We start from the raw sequence: 22,584 nt of genomic DNA, 5'->3' as shown, positions 1-22,584 counted from the left end.
CCGTTATGAGTTGATGTATCAGTATGATACACAGTTAGATACATGTACATGTACTTGAACATGTCCAATATCGATCAATAAATTTATATTGATGTCATAAGTTGATTCAGCCTAAATGGTAACACAGGATCCACATAATAATAATAAAAGATTTCAGTTACATTTTTATTGCAATTAATTTATAGGCATCGGGTTTATTAACACATAACATAGTTTGGTCAAATTGATATGCAAATAATTCTTAATTTCGTTATTTATTGCATGCTTTCTTACCTGAAACCTTTGATAGGCCCTTTTTAGACAAATATTTTTTCAAAGGTCTTAGTGTAATTTTTTTTTAAATGTTGACACTATGTATTAATGTTGCATATCTATATTTTGTTTTTATTAAAATGTAAACTACTGTATAAAATACCTGTGGATGTTTAAATGTGTGTTTTAAATTAGGTGAATTAGTAGGAAAAACACATATAGTATAAAATTATAACTATTCCTTCAACACTGTTCAAGACAATGTTGTTTTAAAAGCTAAATTACTTCGTGTTGGAATGTTTACATGAAAACTTCTCTTGTTTGATGTATTGAATGTATTGTATATTAAACTTAATTTTACTTGATAATCTTCCAAACCATAGACTTCTGATGATAAAATTATGAAAACACTGTTCACGCTTTGATTTATGAGGGCCGAAACCTTCTTGGTGCTTTGCCTTTAAACTTCATTTTATAAGACTTGCTTTATTTTTTTTTTTAAATATGCTTTTTTCTAAGAAAAGTTATAACCATGTATTATAAATTATTCTGCACCAAGAAGGTCTCAGGAATAAATCTGTTCTCTTACCTGACTGATGAGGCCCAAAGAGAACATTTAAATATCAGCATTTTCAAAAGTATATTTCTTATTTCAAAACAAGCATTAAGAAGCCAAAGAGGCACATCAGATTTGAGGTATAGATGCACCTTTTAAAAAAAACTTCTTTCTACTACAATACTCAGTATCAGTGAGTGAATGGAAGCATTAACTGAGAAGAAGATTCATTAAAATATTCAATATGATGTGGGTGTTGCAGTTGGGGTGGGAAAAATTATAATGTAGCTGGAGGGGGAAGCCCAACTCAATCATTTGAATTAAATATTGGTTATTAATCATCACAATGTTCGTTAAAATAGTGATTTTTTTTTATTTGAATCATTCAAATAACAAAGAGGAAAGAAAAAGTGTTAATAAACCTTGTACATCTACTTCCAATTCATGTGTACTTACTGACCTATAGCTTTCAGTTACTACATGTATTAAACTGTTAAAGTACTTATAATATTCTTATTTTGTAATTCCTATTTACCATATTGACATTATTGTGGTGATAACCCTTACTACAATATGTCCACTGTCGTATGTATTTACATATGTGTGTAGAACATTTCTTTTCCACCTATATTTTAGAACTTTTCATTCTCACACTGACACGGGTCCAACACAAAACTAATTTTATCCACTTCATTAAATTACATATGTGGTCATTATTGTGTTTATACATGTATGTCTTAATTTACCAAAATATTACAGGCACTTAACATATTTTTCTTATCTAAATTTCGGTGTACTCTGCAACGTAAAGCTGGGGGGGGGGGGGGGGGGGGGGGGGGTTAAATACCACTGTGCTTAATTTGTCAAGGTATCTTAAACCACTTATACATTGGGTTAAAATTCCAAGCAAGTTAATATCTTTGTTACCTTGAGTAACACATTATATATCATAACATTAAACTAACACGAAAAAGAGACGACTGATACGGGATTTGACCGTTTTCTTACTTGATTCTAGGCCTACTTTCACTTTGTGTGTGACGTCACAATTATGGTCACATGGTGTGCAGGAGCTGCCTTTAGACTCGTTCGTTTTACCAACTATCGTCACTTCCGCTTTCGTTTTGGTTGTAAAGTTGGTGCATTGAACTTGGAGCACTGCCATCGCGTCGTTTTGCGTGTATGTTAAGGTGTCTCGCTTCTCCTTAGTATGGATCTATGATTTAATAGTTTTACAGTTACGTCATGCCTACATACCCGGATAGTCTCGATGCAAGTCCCCCAGAATGCATGCCGCATGGTTATAGATGGCGGTCGAGATTCCAGTGTATGCTAAATCAACTCCGAGCGAATAAAGACTTCAGCAAGTTAAACAAGCCAGATATTGACAAAATACCTTTTGCAGTGTGCACATGCTTGCAGAGTAACAGGGACTACACTGTGAAGCTCGGTAAATCAAATTTTAGTTTCAGTTTGTATGCTATCAGTGTATGGAATTCCCCATTACTAAAAATAGACTAGATTTGTAAAGAATGGTAAGTAATAAAATTTACGATAGAATTTCATTTTTACAAAAATTATGCAGCATGTTTATGGTGCATTTTTTTTCAAAGATGAAACCGCTTATGTTTTGATTTTTAGTACAGAATCATGCATTATAGTTTATTGGTTTCTTGTATAAATTTAGAGTTACTTTCCCTGACAAAATAATGCTCTATAGCCGTATAGGATGCATAGAAATAAGACCTGTAATTATTCAATAAGAAATTCAGAAAGAAAGACTGTTGTAAACCACTAGAGATTTGTAAAGCAACAATGACAGCCAACAAAAAATGAAACAAACCCCTATTGACTAATCCTTTCTTCTCTATGAGGTCTTGCCAATGATATTCAAAGGATATAAAATACAACTGATGATTAATAATTAGTGAAAAAACATAATTGATAAACAGGTTATATTGACTGAATATCGGGGAAATCTGCCCAACCATAGTCATTGGACAATATGAAAATGGGCTTAGCTTGGGGAGGTCAAAGATCTGCTTCTGAGCATTGACTGAGGCTATGGCAAGCCCTTTTACTATTTATTTGAAAAAGCAGATATATTTCTTACAATTAGATATCTCTTTCAATTAGAGATATATCTCTCACTTTGAGAGATATCTGTTTTACTCTGAGAGGTACATGTATCTCCTTCACTTAAAAAAAGAGATATCTCTCTAAAAATTCCTAGAGAGATATCTCTCAAAGTATACGATATATCTCTTTAATTGTTGAAAAAGAGATATATCTCAAAGAGAAAAAGATATCTCTCTCTCCAATATTTTTTAATTAGTTTGAATACTTTAGGAATTCTCCCTAAACGGGAAGTCTGCCAAAGCATATCTTACCATGATGGCAGCAATTCCAGGCAAATATTTTGCATTTATCGCATGTGAAGTGTGCTGTCGCGATAAGCGAATCGAATTGGTACGACTTGCTATTTTTTGTTACCTTTATGTTACGTCATGATGCAGACGAGTCGACAGTCTCCGTCTGATTTTTTAAATCTAAATCTCAGGAAATTGCAGTGTAAGTGATTTTGTATGTATGCAGAAACTTTCTAATGAATATGTAGAATATTCTGTTCAATGCATAAGTTAGGAGATAGATGCTTTGTTGTTTGTTTACTGCACAATTTGTAAGCCACATGGAGATGTATGGCGCGTCGTTTGTTGTCTTCTCTAAGCATCTGTGTTTCGTGAATGTATATATAGTGAATAGTTAATATTATTGAATAGCATTATACTTGATAATTCTTTAAGTGAAATAACTAAAGATATTTGATAGGAATCGGATATTTTATTGCCTAATATTCTTACTCTAGGATGCTGTTCAAATTTCAAAACTATGGAATGCAATTCGTGACATCAAAATGATTTCTGTATTCAAATGCTGTACTTAGGTTTGTTACAATTTGTATTTCAGTCTTTTACCATACATTGACACGGAATAAATCTGGACCTTGTTTTGGTTAACTTTCTGTCAGTTTATTACACGCCCAGGGTGTACAATAATTCGTGACAAAACATGAAGGGTATTTGGGTAACAAAAAACAAAGACAATAAATTGATAAGATATGTGAGCTAGACTGGATTGAATCAACCTCCTGGCAACTTAATAATGTTACCCCAACCACCTCTTCAACCTTTTCTGCCATTTTTACACTAGAAGTATTTTTGATAGTTAAAAATAGGGTTACATCATGTTAAAGGTGATGCAGCAAGGAGAAGTCATTATGATCACCGGGGGAAAAAATCTGTTTAATTTGAAGAAATATCTCTTTAAGTTAAAGAGTTATCTCTTTTTATATTGAGAGATATCTCTTTCTCTTTGAGAGATATCTCTCAAAGAGAAAGAAATATCTACCTAGCGTAAAGAGATATCTGTTTAAAGAGAGATCTTTTTTAGTTAATAAAGAGATATCTCTTTTGTTTAAATCTCTCTTATTTAAAGAGATATCTTATTTTACGAATATTTAAAATAGTGAAAGCGCTTGCCATAGATTCAGTCTGATTAAAATCAAATCTTCACTGGGTCTTTTTCTTATTTTGATTGTTACCTGCCCGTCAAAATAAGACAGAGGGTATGCACATTTCCTGATTTTCAGTCAGTAACCTATTTCTTACATAATTTTATAATCATACGCCCCCCCCCCCCTCCTAAAAAATATGTATGAGTGCACATTAATTACATTTTCAGTAGCAGTCATATTGGGTGAAGCTTTCAATATGTGAGAAGTTGGTTATTTACACTTTTGATTTTATCTTTTACCAGAACCAGATAAAAGATGGGAAGAAATTCCAGATGAAGAATACAAGGCAGCAGAACGATACTTTGATCAATACGTGGAAAGCTTAGATAAAACTTCTGAATACTATTCATTATTAAAATATCACTTCTCTGCCCTTCAAAAGCATGAAGAACTCCAGAATAAGTCAAGTAGTCAGAGGTTTTTACTCTTATTCCAAAGGAACCACCAGTCAGACGATAAAGAACTCTTAAATAGACCGACAAAACGGACAGAAGGAGATAAAGAAGAAGCTAAACGGATTAAACAGACAGTACACCTACCGTCGCTGAATAAGGACTACATACCCTTATTCTGTGGGCGCAATGGTAGAAACCTGAGACGGTATCTTCAGGGCAAGAAGAAAGTCAAAGTGCAACTAGAAACAAAGGATGACCAAGTGTATGCCACCATTGTGTGTAAAGCACAGGACCGGGAGAAGATTGTGGAGAGACTCACAAAAGAAGCCGAGTTGTTAGCAGAAAGGAGAAAAATCCATGATGAGAATGTAAAAGCTATTTTCACTCATGTCAGATTCATACAGTCAAGATTATTGCTGATTTATGATAAATCATAGAATTTATTAATGAATTAAGAATTGTAAACTTGATGTATATATATGCATTTTATCTAACTTGTACAACAGCTGTAATTTACAATGCAGAGAATCTGAGATAATAGACATCTTTTATGTTTCAGCAAAGAGAATATTTACAAAGAATGGAATTGGGTATGTTAAAATAAAATTAGAAGACTCATATAAAAATTTCACATTTTCTGAGGTTAAATTACTATAGTACATGTATTGAGAGTACTCACATGAATTTTTAACACTAAACAAAATGTTTTGATTTCAGATGCGAATAGTCAGGAGGAGGAAGACATGGACTCGTAGTTATACAGTAAATATTGCTTGATTGAAAAAAAACTACAAGGAACAAGCAAAAATCTGTTGCTGTAGTGACCACCTTATGGTATTTTAACTGACCATCATGAATTGTTGATAAAATCAAGCCAATTTTTAATGTCCCAGGTGGTCCATTATAATGGAGATCTTATAGTACAATAACTTCTCATCAATACAGCATAGGTTTAATGCTCAGATAGAAAAGTATCATCTGATGCAACGTGGTGGTCACGGGTCAGTGACAACATGCAAGTTCACTGCTTTCCTCACACATCAATGGGGCCCCTTGAGATATTGATATCAATTGCATGGTCTGTAGCTGTCTAGAGAGATATGGGGATATGTGGGCCTGGAGCTAATTTGTTTGTTAATTGAATTAAAGTAAAGGAAAGAAATAATTTTTTAAGACAGTCTTGTTTTTATTGTTCAGAATGTTATTGTAGCAGATGTAGTATTAAAGTGTTTTGTGTTTCTTAGTTATTGAATCTTAAGCTCTATTTTCAATGATTTCAACATGCATACATTTCTTTCTTTTTTTTTTGCACAGGTAACAGACTATATCTACAATGCTGTATATTCTTTTTTTAATGTACAACTTATCAAAATGTTATTTGATGTGTAAGATATGTTCAAATAAAGTCCACACAAATAATCTTGAATTTGACTTCATGTAAATTTTATATATGCATGCAAGAGTTATTTCCCTTCATGCAGTATTGATAGAAACGGATTAGAACTGTATTCTCTTTTAGCTTACCTGGGGGTGCATCATGATCCAAAAGAAGGTCATTGTGGCCTCATTTGGAATAATAATTATTATGGCTATACATAGTAAAATCATGTCCCATGTTTACTCTTTGTTATACCTAGAAAACAACATACATATAATATACACCTATTTACTGGCTATGAGGACAATAGCAAGTTTATTGTCCCCCAAGACAGCAACTATTTCTCAAGGTGCAGCGGAATGGTAAACTTATTAGAGTTATCAGACTTTGACGTCACAGAAAAGAAAACGCGGGAAAATATAGCATCCGGTAAATAGTTTCGAGACTATTTCCCTAGGGTGAGATAGTTCAGAAACTATTTCATAGCTAGCATTATCCAGAAGAAATAGCAAATTATTCACCTAACATTTATATAGCAAAAACATGCTGAGGTATAATAAATATGTATATTCATTATATAGCTAATAATTTGGAAGTAATAAAATTCTTCCTAAAATCCATATCACTTTAGTTTCCAAGTCATTATTGAATGCAAACATTTTGTGAAATGACAGGATCCACATCAAAACACTCTGGATTTATGAAAATATGTTTGATTTCTGTCATTTTGTGGGGTGCTTTCTTTAATCTGTAAGTTTTATCACATTTCGCAAAGAAACAACTGGGATATTGCATGCATTCAATCGGTGCCCATAATGCTTTTAGTTTCAGACTCAAGAAAAATCAACATAAAACAATAATATAGCTGAATAATAAAGGAATTATTGAATTGGTGAATAATGGCATGCATGTTTACAAATTCGCTCACTACTTTGCAAATTTTTTAAACCTGTTGCATGCCAATATTCATGCAAATTCAATAACCCTATATTACCTGTAATTTGCATTGGATGGGACAAGGCACGCAAAAACTTGTTATTTTGCTTGTTGTTGCAAACTGAAACTAGATAGAATTAATAAAATACCATTGATTTCTGTCCATGTTGGGGAAATCATTCATAGTTTGAATAAGCATTTAGAACCAGAGATGGAAATGAGAAATTGAACATGACATAAGCATTGAATCCAAGTCTATGAGTTGATTTGATTTATCATACAAAATTTCAAAGGAAAAATATTGCAGTCATGAGAGAGGGGTAAATTTGTCTTCCCAGTAGAATCTAGTTCAAATATGAACTGGCATACATTATTAGAAGGAAGAGTTTAACATCTGTAGAGGTGAATGGATGGGATACACAAAGTGAAATTTGCTTTCAAGTAACAAAACTTTAAAACGTGAAATTTAATTGTACCAAAAGATCCTGAGATCACATATATTCGTTTATAACTTTGTGGTAAATTAATCAACTGGTAACATAATTTTTCATATTAACAACATATGATTATAAACTGCCAATTATAAAGTCTCCCAAATGAAGTACTGGCTGTATAAAAATGGGCTTTTCCTGAGTACTACTATTTTCCACCCTTGCACAAAGTCCATGCCAATTTTCAACTTTCATTTAAAAACTCTTGATAACAAAATATAGTCCTTGTCCTTGATACCAATTTGTAAATCCCATCATCCTTTTATCATTTCTGAAGATCCCATCTCTCTATCAGACCTATAGTTCTTAAGTAACACCAAGTTTATGGTCAGGTCAGAGGTCACTGGAGTCGCTTGACCTTGATACTAATTTGTAAGTCCTGTCATTGTCATCTCATTTCCAAAAGACCCCAGAACTCTATCATATTTGTCAACTTATAGCTGTTGAATTTTGGAATTAATCCCCCCCCCCCCTAGAGTTCTATGATAAACCCCACCCCCATTTGATCCCCTTAAAATGCACCCTAACCCCTTCAATCTGAAAACAATCATTTCTGCATATCTAGATACATCGACCTATCATAGCCTTAAATATCTAATACTTTCATCAACAGGTTATGGAGAACGGCATCAGACAGTTTTAGGCACAAGAAAGAAGCAGCAGAACTAAGAACCGAGCAAAAACAATAAGTCTCTAAACTTCGTTTGGGAGACTGAATATAAAACAGAAATATTGTTTTAAAAAAGCACCAGAAACGGTATACATAATACGCCCATCACAAGCTTTCTTACGCCATGGGTTGTAGCTGTGGCATTCTTTTGCATTGTATGAATTAAGGACCAAGTTTAGAAATTATGTAGACAAACCAAGAGCTCTGTTTGTAAAATACTTTCCCACATTTGATTACATTTAATACGCTGCAATTTTTACAAACATCAAAGAAAACTAGAGATTGTTTCTATGAAAAACAAATGTCTCCCCAGTTCCCCAAATAGGTGCTCCAAATGAAACCTCCTCCCCTTAATGTACTGCATGGTATGGAGGAGAAAGCATGAGCAGGAACATAGACATTATGAACTCCAATAAGCCACATAGGAGAAGTGTTCACAAACTATTTTACAGTCTACATCCCTCAGATCCACTATAACTTTAAGGAAAACAATTGGATCCTCCTGTCCCTACAATATGCACATCTATGTAAATCGCAATGAAGCATTGTACAAAGTTTCAAATCTATCCAATAAGCCATATAGTGTTCACAAATAAGTTTTACATCCTCCACCCCTCTTGGATCCACTATAACTTTTAGTAAAAAAATTGGATCCTCCTGTCCCTACAATATGCACATCTACAATTGGTAAAGAAGAATTGTACAAAGTTTCAAGTCTTAACCGATAACCCATATAGAAGGATATCATCTTAAATACTTCACAAACACCCTGTAAAATAAGAATGTTCTTATTCGAAAATTGTGGGTGGAGTTGGCCAGACAATTTATGTACCCTCCATATTACCAAGGTTGGTAGTATATTGCTCGAGAATTTTTCACTCTTATGGAGACGTCACCATTGCCGGTGAAGGGCTGAAAAATTTAGATCTATTCTCAACGCTTACAGCCTTTGAGCATGGGGGTTCTTTATCGTGCCACACCTGCTGTGACACAGGGCCTCGGTTTTTGTGGTCTCATCCAAAGGACCACCCCATTTAGTCGCCTCTTACGAAAAGAAAGGGGTACTGAGGACCTATTCTAAAGGGTTAAACTTCTGCAAGAGAGTTCGAAATGGATTAAAATTGTAACATGATATAGAGTGACCCGCAGAAGCTTTCAGCTTGATATGCGACAGAAAACATGAAAATAGAAATGGACAACCCCAAACAGATGGATGTACGGATGGACTTACAGACATCACTGTACCATAATACATTCATCCCGGCTAAAGACGGGCATATAAAAACTGCATTAAACATTACAAATGTTTATCATAAGTAGATATACATATCATACCTTACATAGAATTAAAACAAATTACAAGTTTCTTTGTATATTTTGAATGTCAATCGTACTCTGATCCAATAGTGATGCTGATATTGTCTCCAACATTCAGTGTCGCGTGGTACCACAGATTTGTGTCCAGAACAACTGGAATAAAAAACGTTCAGTGTCAAATCTCGTTAGAATTCTTTCTCTGTATCAAGTATATATAGTTTGAAATGAAAATATGTGTAACAGATGTAAGATATACAAAAGTTACATCTCATCATGAAGAGGGGAGGTGTTCGACCAGCTGTATGAATTGAGAATGTGAATGCATCATGTTTGGAAGTTTTGAAGGAAGACGTGTTTAATACCAATTGTTAGGCCATTCTTCACATACATAATTTTTACTATGGATTATTCTATTTACCTGACCATGATATAAGGCTCACGGCGGATGTGACTGGTCAACAGGGGATGCTTACTCCTCCTAGGCACCTGATAACACCTCTAATGTGCCCAGGGGTCATTGTTTGCCCTACTATTAAATTTGCAATCTTTATAAAATTATGAGATTGGTCACTCTTCATTACCATCATTTTTTCATTAAGGTATTCAATGTATAATGACCATATTTCCTATCAAATAAATGGATGGTAGAATTTTTGTAATCATGGTATCATTTTGAAGGGTTCATCAAATAAAAATAATCCACCATAGGAATTTTCAAAATTTTGTTTACTGCTTGATTTATTTCACCTAGAATTTAACATTGAAGTATATGGGAAAACATGTTTTATTACAATATTTTAAAAAGAAATTATATTTTCATACAAATCTCTTGGTAGAAAGTTACATACACTTTCACTTAATGAAAATATGAAATAAAATTAATCATTGACCACACACATTTTTAGAAAATTAGATTTTTCTTATTTTTACAAAGGGCATACAACTCTTCCAAAAAGTCTTAAGTGCAGAAAGGCCAGCTTCTAATCATTCACCAGTCTTGTGAATTTCATCTGCTTCACTTTCATCATTATTTAACAATAAACATTTATGTTGATCTAAATCTTTCAAAATTGTTCATTATCCTTTCATTATACATGGAATACCTTAAGTTCACAAATTCCTGAAATCTTTGCCCTCATCGTAGTACACCACAGGCTATTGTTTCATCCACTCCACACCTGTGGTTTGCAACAATGCTTTGTCTTTTGAGGCAAATCTTTCATGATTTAAGAAACTGAACTAATCTGCTTTAACCCAACTATAGTTTGCATGATTCAATACGTCAGTATTCTTTGTAATCCTGGGGGGGATCAATGTACCAATATATAAAAAGGCAGATTTACCCGCCGCGAGCATTGCTCCTGAAGCAACCAAATAATATCTTGAGACAAAGTGAGTACAGTTTACATTCTTGCCTAAAATGACTTCCATTTTTAGTAAAATGAAAACTGACGACAGTAAAGATAAACATACTTATTTCCCCTGGTTGAACGATAACTTCCAAAGATCTCGGACACTGGAAATAACACTCTGACGGGGGCTCCAGAGTCCAGCGTTTGGTTCCAGTGATCTGTGCTTGCCAGGAAGGATGGTTAACATAATCTATCTACAAATGACAGTCATAGAGGCTTTATGTATGAAACAACACTGTACTATGTACAGGCGATATTTAGCTCACCTGAGCAAAGGCTCAAGTGAGATTTTCTGATCAAAATTAGTCTGTTGTCACCATTTTTGTAAACTTTTCACATTTTCATCTTCTTCTCCAGAACCACTGGGTCAATTTCAACCAAACTTGGCACACAACATCCTTGGGTGAAGGACTTTCAAGTTTATTCAAATGAAGGGCCATGCCCCATTCAAAGAAGAGATGATCACCAAAATGCTGGGCCAGAGGAGCTGATATTTACATGAAGCTTTCTGACATAGTACAGAATCAAGTTTGTTCAAATCATGGCCCCCGGGGGTAGGATGGGGCCACAATAGGGGATCAAAGTTTTACATACAAATATATAGGGAAAATCTTTAAAAATGTTCTCCTCAAGAACCAATGGGCCAGAAGAGCTGAGATTTACATGAAAGCTTCCTGACAGAGTGAAGATTCAAGTTTGTTCAGATCATACCCCCCTAGGGGTAGGTTCGGGCCACAATAGGTGATCAAATTTTTACATTGAAATATATATACGAAAAATCTTCTCAAGAACCATTGGGCCAAAGAAGTTAATATTTACATGAATGCTCTCTTACATAGTGCAGATTCAAGTTTGTAAAAATCATGGCATCCAGAGTTAGGTTGGGGTCACAATAGGGACTAAGGTTTTACATGCAAATATATATATGGAAAGTCTTCAGATACATGTATGGGCCAAGATGACTCAGGTGAGCAATGTGGCCCATGGGCCTCTTGTTAGTACGAGTGTTTATTTTGAATAAGCACTTTTGGTTGAAAGAGGTGTCTATGAAAGTTTTAGTTTTAGTTTTAGATTCTTTCTAAAGTAAAGTTTTATCCAACCCCTGTTGGATTTATTTATGACAATATTAGGTGTAACTTTTCTTTCCATAATTATTTTTTTTGTTTTACAGCACTTTGGGTAGTACAGTGGTCCCCAATTGTAGCCCCACCCTACTCCCGGGGACCATGATTTGAACAAATTGAATCTACTTTATGTCAGGAAGCTTCCATGTAAATTTGAACTTTTCTGGCCCAGTGGTTCTTGAGAAGAAGTTTTAAATGACCCCACTCTATGATTATCTCCCCTTTGAAGTGGACAAGATCCTTCATTTGATCAAACTTGAACCCCCTTCACCCAAGGATGATTCGTGCCAAGTGTGATTGAAATTGGCCTCCTGGTTCTGGAGAAGATTTTTAAAATTTGTTGGTGCATTTTCGCTATTTCCCTCATTTAAATACACGTGAATCCCCTTCACTAAAGGATGATTTGTGTCCAAGTTTGGCTGAAATTGACCAAGTAGTTCTGGAGAAAAAGATGAAAATGTGAAACGGTTACAACAACATCGACAGACAATGGAAACTTTTGATCAGAAAAGTTCACTTGAGCATTAAAGGGTATGAACTGCCACATTCATGATGCTGGCCTAATGTATTTTCAGAAATTAACTTTATCTCTTAAATTAATGTGTACGTCTAATTTTTTTACTTTATTCATCAAGATGAATGAACGATGACCAACTTGGATAATGTTGACGATGGGATGGTACATTTTTGAATTTTTCTTATCTATGCTGATGATATGATTGTGATGAAAAATAATTGTAATAGAAAACAAGAAGCCCACAGGCCTTGTCGGACACCTGAATACTAGTGAAAAAGTATCACTACTCCCACAGGCTATGAAATCTAGAAAAACAAGATGTGTTTGTGAAACACAAATGCCCCCGATAATGGCCAATTCCGAAGATGGCCAAGGTCACAAGGGCAAATATCTTGGTACCAGTAGAAAGATCTTGTCAAAAGAAATGCTTATGTACAATATGAAAGCTCTAATATTTACCATTTAGAAGTTATGACCAATGTAAAAAAAAAATTTAAAGCAGGTCAAGGTCAAAAGGTTCAATACCCACGGAAAGGTCTTGTCACAAGGAATACTCATGTGAAATATCAAAGCTCTATCACTTACTGTTCAAAAGTTATTAGCAAGGTTAAAGTTTCAGACAGAATGACAGACAGGACAAAAACAATATGCCCCCCGATCTTCGATCTCGGGGGCATAAAAATCCTGTTCTGAATATCTAAGCTAAATTCTAATGTTCAGCAACAGTATAAAACAAGATGTGTTCTTAAAACTTAACTGCCCTAATAAATGCATACACTAATGAAAGGCTTTAAATAATAGGTGTATCAAGTATGCATTTAGATTTTATACAGTATCAGCAAACTTACACATAAATACTATATATACTACTATATATACTAAGTTTGGCCCTACCCTGGGGGTCAGAACCCTTACTCTGGGGATCATCAAATTTTCAAATATGGTAAAAGACTACCTGCTCTATCCATTTAGTTTCAATTTAGTATGAATAGCACTAAAGAAGATGTTATTCAAGTGTTTTACACATAAACACTATATAACAAGTTTGGTCCCGCCCTGGGGTCAGAACCCCTACCCCGGGAATCATGAAATTTACAGTTTTGGTAGAGGCCTTCCTGCTATACATCACCATGCATTTAGTTTTTCTTTCACGTGTGTGGTTTTTGAGAAGATTTTTGAACATTGGTCAATTTTGGGCAGTTTTTGCCCCGCCCCTAGGGCCCCAGGGATGCTGGAGTCCTGAAATTTAAAATGTATGTCCTTTGTCCCAATATTGCTTCATACCAAATTTGAAAATAATTGGAATGGTAGTTATCAAGAAGATGTTAAAAATGTTCAATTGTTAACGCAAGACAACCTAAAAAAAAAAAAGCAAACGGGCAGAGCGGAAGACGATGGGACGGTACTTTTTTTTGTTTTTTGTTTGGCTATACTGATATGATTGTGATAAAAAGATTCCGGAGTATCCGCTTTACCAAAAAAAACCTGTCGAACTGCGGAAACCTGGAACCGATAACATCGGAGAATATCGTTCACACAAGGAAATAAGAGTAGTGCATTTACACTATTATTTTTTGGTGTACAAAATAAAAATATTTAAATACAGAAACTTTTCCACAGGATACCAGCTAGTTTCTGCACTGTCGGTGATTTGTATAACCTTAAAAGGGCATAAAATCATTATGCAAGTCGAATAATCGACATTCCCAAACGATACAATATTTGCATCTTTCTCTTCTATTTCTCAAGTTAATAAAATAAATAAAATATTCATTTGTTTATTTTGACGTGCTTTGTTACCTGCCTTAGGAAATCATTGGATTAATAAGTAAAAATGAAAGTTTTCATAATTTTATTTAATGATTTGTTTTTGTGTATTTATCAGGTCCAGTCCAAAGACTATTTCTACCTACGTAGCTATTAATAGCTACATAGGTATTTAAACCTACTTAAAGTAGCTACTTCTACCTACTTTTACCTGTTTTTGAAAATATAAATAAATAATAATTAAAGTGCATCTTTTTAAACAGGTCAGTCGTTTCATGTATCATGTTGTGCACGTACACGGCAAAATTCAGAGTGTAAATTTGAATACTTTACGAGGGTGGAGAATGCAGAGGAAAAGCATGAAAATTCGCCCCAAAAACCTTTAATGTAAAACTGCATGAAGGTAAACTTTAAAATTAATACAGATTTGTTGGACATTCTACACTTTTTATCATGTAGCTTTGATCCTAAGCTCCTAGAAAATGGAACTGGGTGCTGTTATTGATGTAAATTTGAAAAGTTAGAAAGTAATCATTTTTGTCCAATATTTTTGTGGTATTCATCGTCAGTGTAAGTGAATCAAGAAATTTGGTACACACCATATTGTGCAGTTCCTGCGTTTGGCCACAAAATGCAAGTAAAGGAAAAAGTAGGTAAAAATAGCTACCTGGAGTAGGTTTAAATACCTAGGTAGCTATAAGTATAAGTACCTATGTAGGTAGAAATAGTCTTTGGACTGGACCTGTTTATTGATTATCAAAATGGAGCAATTTAAAACATCATATATGAATAATCATTTCAAAATGGATCATTATCATTGATTTCCCAACCTATTAAGACCATTATTATATAATTTTATATTGAAATTATTTCGTGTTAAAACCACCCCCGCTAGGCAATTATTTCGTGTTTAAACCACCCCAGCAAGGAAGAACCGACAAGTGCCGAAAAAATCAAAGCGTGAAGGCCATGCCTACCGTTCCGTGCGGATCGTTCACAAACCCTTCACCATTCCGTACAAAACGTTCACCATTCCGTACAAACTGCTCAACATTCCGTACAAATCGCTCACCATTCCGTGCAAGAATCGTTTCGTACCGTTCCGTGCAAGTGGTGTAGCACGCTTCAGGGTCTATAGAATGATAGTTTTTTACATACTGTACATGTATAATATTCTCCTAATAAGATCCCCAATAACCATGCAGTTTATGTTAGGACTGTAGTTGATAGTTGAATGATATATACTAGAAAAAAAAGTTTTTGAAAAAAAATTATCTCTCTTTATTATTAGTTTGATATAACGCGTGTTTAAGTACTAATTTTGTTTGCGCAATCGATTCCAATCGGCTTCTTTGACTGCTAAAAGCATCCCTGGGCATCGACGGCCATGTAAGTCCTCGTACCGTAAGGAACAGAATGCGGAAGGCCAAAATCCGTCCTCGACGTGTTGCTCTCCGTTGTTCTGCTCTGGCGTCACCGTGTTGCGAAGTTAGCATGGTGTAGGAGACATCGTCGTTTCAATAACAGAGATTAGGCGGAAGTTCTGTTTACAGACGAGTCGAGATGAAATCATTTCTCCAGAGCAGTTTGACGGTCGTGTTCGGGCTTACCGTCGTGCCGGAGAATGTTACACTGACGCCTGCGTTATTCAGCGCCGTCAATTCGGCTTAGAGAGCGTTATGGTCTAGGTGGAATCACAACACGTGGAATGACCCATTTGGTGATAGTGGAGGACAATTTAACCGGCGTACGCTACCGTGAAGATATTGTACATCAACACCTCATTCCATTCACAATAACCAGCGTAACGTCATTCTACAGCAGAACAACACACGCATTGTTACATTGTACTGACTAGCTACAGCAGAACAACACACGCATTGTTACTGACTAGCTATAGCAGCAAACGTGAATGTGCTACAATGTACCTTGACCTAGGCCTGCGATGTCACCGGATTTATCGCCTATACAACATGTTTGGAATGAAATAGAACGATGTTTACGTAAAGAGCCAAACCCCCCTGCTACGTTGGACGCTTTGCGTCGTTCTTTATTGTGCATAGGGCGGAGCATTCCCCAGGCATTACTGCATAACTGTTTCGTTTTGAACAATGCGTCGTAGGTGTGAAGAAAATGATAGTCATATACGCTATTAAACATGTGAAACTTTTCTGCACACACCCCCCCCCCTATTTTCAGTAGCTGATTGTATCTACCATAATGGACATAACCCGTGATTTGATGTTTAAATTGAAAGACAATGCATTGTATTAATTAATGATATACATAATACAATATAATATTTTGTATATCAATCTATAAATAAAATTACTAAACTACACAGTTTCTTTTTCCCACTAGTATATATATATATATATATCAGACTCATCAACACTCATAGATTAAGAGAAAATTGAAACTATGGGCTTGATAAACCCAATCTATTTCTGAAGGCAGTCAGCGACAGACCTATTAACCAGTGGCGGATCCAGAGGGTCAATGGATCCCTCCCCCTTTGTCAGAAAATTTTGCTAAAATGGGTAAAAATAACACATTTTGAGGGTGCTCCCCCACTTTGAAAACCAAAATTAATGCCCCCCCCCCCTTCCCAATAAAAAAAATCCTGGATCCGCCCCTGCTAACTGGAGTAGACGTACATGCATGGAGGCTCCATATCCTGGACTCCCCATAAAGATCCAATCAGTCTTACTGGACTCTGCCCGCTTTGGCAGGAAGTATGGACGGCTGTAGTGTTGCCTGAGTGTGTTAGCTGCTGAGAGGTCACAATTGCTCCTGAAGGGCAAAACGTAGCTTTGGAAAAATGTGTGAAAGTAGTTAGAATGATCTAACTGTGTCTCGGGACGCGCCCTCACCACATGAAATAACTGTGTCTCGGGACACGCCCTCACCTGGTCTGTAGGACATCATCATTTTAAGGATAGAACATTCTATCTAGTGTGAAAGTAGCACTCACATGTTGATATTTTCTAACCTTAACCGTCATCAACGCAATAAATATAACCGATTAAAAAAATGACAATTATAAAATCATGTGCATTTTGACATGTGTACCACAGGCACTTGTTTCTGTAAATAACTTACAACCTCTGTATACTAATAATTATCATAATTAGTATACAGAGGTTGTAAGTTATTTACAGAAACAAGTGCCTGTGATGTGTACCCTTAATATTACAAATACTCATGATCCCAATAAATTATTTCTTTGTATATCCATAATTCTATAATTCCACATACACAGTATATTACATGCAAAGATAAATTACCATCCTATGTACCAAGGCGATGACCTATCCTTCATCAAAGCCTTATCATCACTCATATCAAACACCTCCTCTAAATCTTTAAAATTGGATTTATATGGGAAAAATTGGCAATTTTCTTCCACATTTTTCAGTGCAGTACTATTTTTACTGTAAATGGATTTCAAAAATTTGTATGAGAACTGTGTGGAGGCCGTCCAGTCCTTTGTCCCATCTCTAACAACCACTGGTCTACCTGTATAAGCATACAACTCCTCAAACTGTTCTGGAGAAATATTTTCCACTTTCTTAACGGATTTCACATTTCGACAAAAATTACAGGATCGCGCCGGGGGTCGAAACATCTCCGGCATGAATTCAAATACTTCCACAGCACACTGATGACTTATTGGATCCGCTCCCCCGACGTCCATCCACAATTTGAAAACTGTGTCGTTATCAACAGGCCATTCAGACAGGTAGACAATGACAAGGGATATAAACGAAATAACGAAAGCTGCAAGACATTTCCAGACATAATTTGGGATTTCGAAACTATTGAGATCTTCCCTCAGTTCCACAACAGCATCGATTTTCATTAAATCGGATGGCTGGAGTCCTTCCTGGACTGCAGTGTCATATAAATATTGGAAATGTAAATTAACCCTTTGTCGTAGGGCCCTGGTTTCAGGATCATTTGAACCTATCCTGCTCTGTGAACACATATTTTGGATCTGACATCTGCACTCGTACTCGATGAAATTGGGATTTCGGAGCAAACCGAAAGTAAAACATTTTTTACAAAAATATTAGTAACTCGTACAAAAATGATTCTCGTGTGTCGTACTTGATTCTTGATCCAACCCTCACTTACTGATCACTCGTATATTTATAGAGCGCCAAATTAACATCAACTCAAATAATTTAAGATATCTTCAATTATTTAAAAATATCCTTAATTCAATCATTGCACTTAATTATTGCTCTCATCATTTTAGTGGAATTAAAATTTGGAGCTCTCGGTATAAATGATTTGATGATCTCTTCAATTCAGTTGAAGATATCTTTAATTATTTACAATGCTTTAGTAGTTCAAATTAATGTACGAGCATCAATTCTTTTTAAAGAGAACAAACCCAATCTCTCACCAGAGGGCGTATTACGCTGCGCTACAACACCTCTGTCAACGTCTGAATGTAAAGATTCTTGGCAAAACTTATTTCTACCTTTTGCATTATAAAGTATGATTTTACAAGTCTTAGTGTTAAGCTTAAAATCTTACAGTAAGTTCACAAAAACAACGAATTCCATGATTATTCTAGTATTATTGGATGAATGAATATTTATATAAAACCTTTTAATTCGCTCAGGTGTCTCATATTTACCATCTTCTGCGTTTATAAAATTCAGACAAGTGTTTAGTTTTAGTACGTTTTGATATGATTTTTAGACGTTGACAGAGGTATTAGTGGAGTGTAGCGGGAACGATAACTCTGGGTAGAGATTGGAGCAAACCATCAATTCAGTTGTTGATATCTCCGATTCATTTGAAGAGAGCAACACTATTCAAATATAGAGCTCAACAGAATAATTAATGTCATAAATAATTTTATTAATACGTGCAATAATTCAGAATTGAAGATATCGTTAATTATTTGAAAAGATCTTTAATTGAATAGTTGCGCGCATCAAATGAATTGATGATATGATGAGTTTATATAATTGTTTAATTGGCGCTCCATATTTTTTGTGTGATACGAGTAATCAGAAGACCACGATTCTGTCTGTTTAGTGAAGTGTGGATTTTTATATCTTGCAAAGTTATAACCCAGACCAAAACAAACAACAACAAAAACAAATTCCTTACTAGTGACCTTAACCTTGGTTAAAAGACCTTAAGTCAAGGTCATACAATACCATCTACTCATAAGCAAGGATTCTGTCAAGTATCATCTTCGTTAACCAGGGTTTTTCAGTTCGCTCTGCTTTCTTTATGGGGAGCGGAGTGGAACAAAAATCCTTGGCTGTAGCGAAGATGGCCAAGTATGTGCGCCCGAGTACTATCTCTCCGTTATAAGGTTATTTAACAGCGGAACTGTTGTATTTTCTGGGTATTTAGTTTGGGGAAAGAGATATATCTAAATTTGTTTCTTTTTCCGAACCTGGTAATCATCAGACGTCCCCGTAAGTTGATCACAGAATCACAGAAAACTTGATATAAATGGGTTTTACACATAACCAATTACGTCAGATAAAGGTCATTGTCAAAAATAGACATTATAAAAAAAATCTGCAAACAGAAATTTAAGTCAACAATAAATTGAAATATATGGCTGTAGCGTTAGTAACATGATCAGACGAGTAAGCCAAGATGAAGCTCATACTCTAGCAAAGGTTAGCCCGTGTTCATCCTGGAGAAGTTAGTACAGGTTTGTTGATAACACGAGGTTGGAATGACTTCAGAATTTTTCCCCTTTTTTTTTTTTTTTTTTTTTTTTTTTTTTTTGCGGTATCTGACCAACTTCGGTCATGGTCAATAAATTTTTTCCACGTTTCGAAGTATAGCGGAAAAATATTGTATAAACGGGTTTTTAGTCATGTGATGTATGTTATTCGTGGGCTGATGATTTCCAGCCTATGAAAATGCTGGTGATGCATAGTGTTCGATTGTGTGTGTGAGGTGGTCATTCTCTAGCCGCCTTTCGAGCTGTGAACTCAAGTTTTTTTTATTTTCAATATAATGAAAATGTGCTGAAATAGGATTTGGAGTAATATAGGATGCCCAGTTTTCAGAGTTTTTTGGTCCCAAAATTCAAGGGGTTTCATCTCTGTTTTTCCCCTGGGTTTCGTATATTACATCATTTTTTTCTCTCTATAGAATATTCGAGAATAATTGTGAAGATGAATTTTGCACAATGTATAAACACTGTTATGTTTGAATATGAATTATAAGTGGATGTCATATATTAATAAATAGTCGGCGTCTAATAACTACGGCGGGCTGTCGGCAAAATATATAATTTTTGTTTTTGGCATCAGATATGGAAATATAGTGGATACTAAATTTTTTCCGCGTTTCGAAGTATAGCGGAAAAATATTGTATAAACGGGTTTTTAGTCATGTGATGTATGTTATTCGTGAGCTGATGATTTCCAGCCAATGAAAATGCTGGTGATTCATAGTGTTCGATTGTGTGTATGAGGTGGTCATTCTGGAGTCAAGTCAACTCGTACCCTGACCGACTCGTACCCAGGTCAACTCGTACCAAATAGGTCAACTCGTACCCAAAAGGTAAAAGTCAACTCGTACCCAAGAATCTGGTTCTTGAGTTGGTACGAGTTTACCTATGGGGTACGAGTTGACCTGGGTACGAGTCGGTCAGGGTACGAGTTGACTAGAAATCGTCATTCTCTAGCCACCTTTCGAGCTGTGAACTCAAGTTTTTTCTAATAACTACGGCGGGCTGTCGGCAAAATATATAATTTTGTTTTTGTCATCAGATATGGAAATATAGTGGATACTAACCACTGCTGCCATGTCTTCCCACCCATGATTACTACCATTGAAATGTGAAGCTACTGGCAAATCTTTCTTGGTTCTGACCGAGGACCGGTAGTGTGCACTGTAGTCGAGTTAGGTGTCCGTAAATAGACAGGTCGTGTGTAGTGAACCATGACTTTGCGCACGAGCGGGTTTCCTGCACTGAGACACTCACTCGAAGTCAAACCATGTAACTATTCAGACGTATTGTCCTTTTCTATGTATTACCTGTGTGTCAATTATGTCCAACATGTCTATGTTGAACCTCTGCCATATGTATGTATGTATGCTTTGCATTAAATGTCATGCTACTATTTACTAAATAGTAGTTGTGTAGTAATTAGGGCTATACGGACCGTGGATATCGGCCTGGATAGCTCAGTTGTTAGAGCACCTGACCAGTAATGCAGGAGTCCCGGGTTCGATTCCCGGTCCTTCCACATATTTTCTCCTCTCTCCTATACTGCATTTGGTGCCGTTGACCACCCCTGGATTTGCAGGTGAAAATCCTGTCAGGGGCGAAAAGATTCTGGGTTGTATGACTATTTAAGGAGGGAGGAATGTAGTAATTAGGGCTATACGGACCGTGAATATCGGCCTGGATAGATCAGTGGTTAGAGCACCTGACCAGTAATGCAGGAGTCCCGGGTTCGATTCACGGTCCAGCCACAGATTTTCTCCTCTCTCCTATACTACAGTTGCATTTTCATAAACCCTCGCTTTGTAATAGTGGATAGTGATAGTGAGGTCCTGCCAATGTCACATTTGAATGGCACAACTGCCATGTTGACTGTATCTCCAGTTATTAGTGCACATCATGGTGATGACGGTGATGATTAAGTTTTGCATTAAAATTATTGAGGGGGTGGCTCACGATGGTGAAGTCATGCCAATGCCACAGCTTAATGAGACAACAGCAAGGCCTATGGGCATTCACACTTGGTCTCACACACATCCTTTGTGTTCTGTGCATATAAACGAATACAGCTCAGGCTTACCTATTGAGAACAAGTGCTTGTCCTGAAGAAGGGACGGGTCGTCCCGAAAATTTGACATCTGTTTGTTCGTGTCGTTGGTCATTTTAGTGCTTTGTGTGCTTTTATATATATATAGTGGAGAGGAATAGTTACTCAACCTTTTCATAGTTTGTCATTATAGTGCTTTGTGTACTTTTATATATATATATATAAATCACTAAATAATCACAACTAGGTACTGAAAATTTTCGCCCCAGCCCGGGGTCGAACCAGCGACGTACGGCACCCACCACCTAGCAAGATTGTCAAACCAGTGCGTAAGTCCACTCGGCCACAACGACTTCCCTATATATATATATAGTGGAGAGGACAAGTTAGTCAACATTTTCATAGTGTTCAAAAACTTCACACAAC

The 22,584-nt window shown here is 35.7% G+C and overlaps 2 protein-coding genes across 3 annotated transcripts; one reads left to right on the top strand and one right to left on the bottom strand.

Annotated features, from left to right (window-relative positions):
- Positions 1-1,840: 1,840 nt before the first annotated feature.
- Positions 1,841-6,203, top strand: LOC125673190 (uncharacterized). 2 transcript variants are annotated; one of them, XR_008803455.1, is made up of 5 exons: positions 1,841-2,258; positions 4,625-5,145; positions 5,337-5,367; positions 5,495-5,611; positions 6,092-6,203. XR_008803455.1 is itself a non-coding variant. In XM_048909638.2 (5 exons), exons 1-4 carry the CDS (start codon positions 2,054-2,056, stop codon positions 5,530-5,532), a joined length of 795 nt encoding a protein of 264 aa, XP_048765595.2. In that variant the 3' UTR covers positions 5,533-5,539; positions 6,092-6,203. The 2 variants fall into 2 exon arrangements, 1 of the variants encoding a protein (XP_048765595.2); XM_048909638.2 differs by having other exon boundaries at positions 2,054-2,258; positions 5,495-5,539.
- A 1,339-nt stretch (positions 6,204-7,542) lies between these two features.
- Positions 7,543-18,456, bottom strand: LOC125673182 (uncharacterized). Its single transcript, XM_048909613.2, has 4 exons — positions 17,677-18,456; positions 17,047-17,182; positions 11,043-11,175; positions 7,543-9,722 (listed from the first exon to the last, which is right to left on the bottom strand). Exons 1-4 carry the CDS (start codon positions 18,375-18,377, stop codon positions 9,637-9,639), a joined length of 1,056 nt encoding a protein of 351 aa, XP_048765570.1. The 5' UTR covers positions 18,378-18,456; the 3' UTR covers positions 7,543-9,636.
- Positions 18,457-22,584: the final 4,128 nt, after the last annotated feature.

This window comes from Ostrea edulis, chromosome 1 (genome assembly GCF_947568905.1).
Source record: "Ostrea edulis chromosome 1, xbOstEdul1.1, whole genome shotgun sequence".
In the NCBI taxonomy this organism is placed as follows: Eukaryota; Metazoa; Mollusca; class Bivalvia; order Ostreida; family Ostreidae; genus Ostrea; species Ostrea edulis.
The sequence above is the reverse complement of the archived record's forward strand: the minus strand, read 5'-3'. Positions and strand labels throughout refer to the sequence as shown.

What these genes read in the sequence shown, in the direction of transcription:
- LOC125673190 (XM_048909638.2), top strand. Translation starts at nt 2,054, where the DNA reads ATGCCTACATACCCGGATAGTCTCGATGCAAGTCCCCCAGAATGCATG. An exon ending in GGACTACACTGTGAAGCTCG is followed by an intron (nt 2,259 to 4,624) that starts GTAAATCAAATT and finishes ATCTTTTACCAG; the next exon opens with AACCAGATAAAAGATGGGAA. An exon ending in TTTACAAAGAATGGAATTGG is followed by an intron (nt 5,368 to 5,494) that starts GTATGTTAAAAT and finishes TTTTGATTTCAG; the next exon opens with ATGCGAATAGTCAGGAGGAG.
- LOC125673182 (XM_048909613.2), bottom strand. Translation starts at nt 18,377, where the DNA reads ATGTGTTCACAGAGCAGGATAGGTTCAAATGATCCTGAAACCAGGGCC. An exon ending in TCGCCTTGGTACATAGGATG is followed by an intron (nt 17,183 to 17,676) that starts GTAATTTATCTT and finishes TTTGCCCTTCAG; the next exon opens with GAGCAATTGTGACCTCTCAG. An exon ending in CGTTCAACCAGGGGAAATAA is followed by an intron (nt 9,723 to 11,042) that starts GTATGTTTATCT and finishes TTTTTATTCCAG; the next exon opens with TTGTTCTGGACACAAATCTG.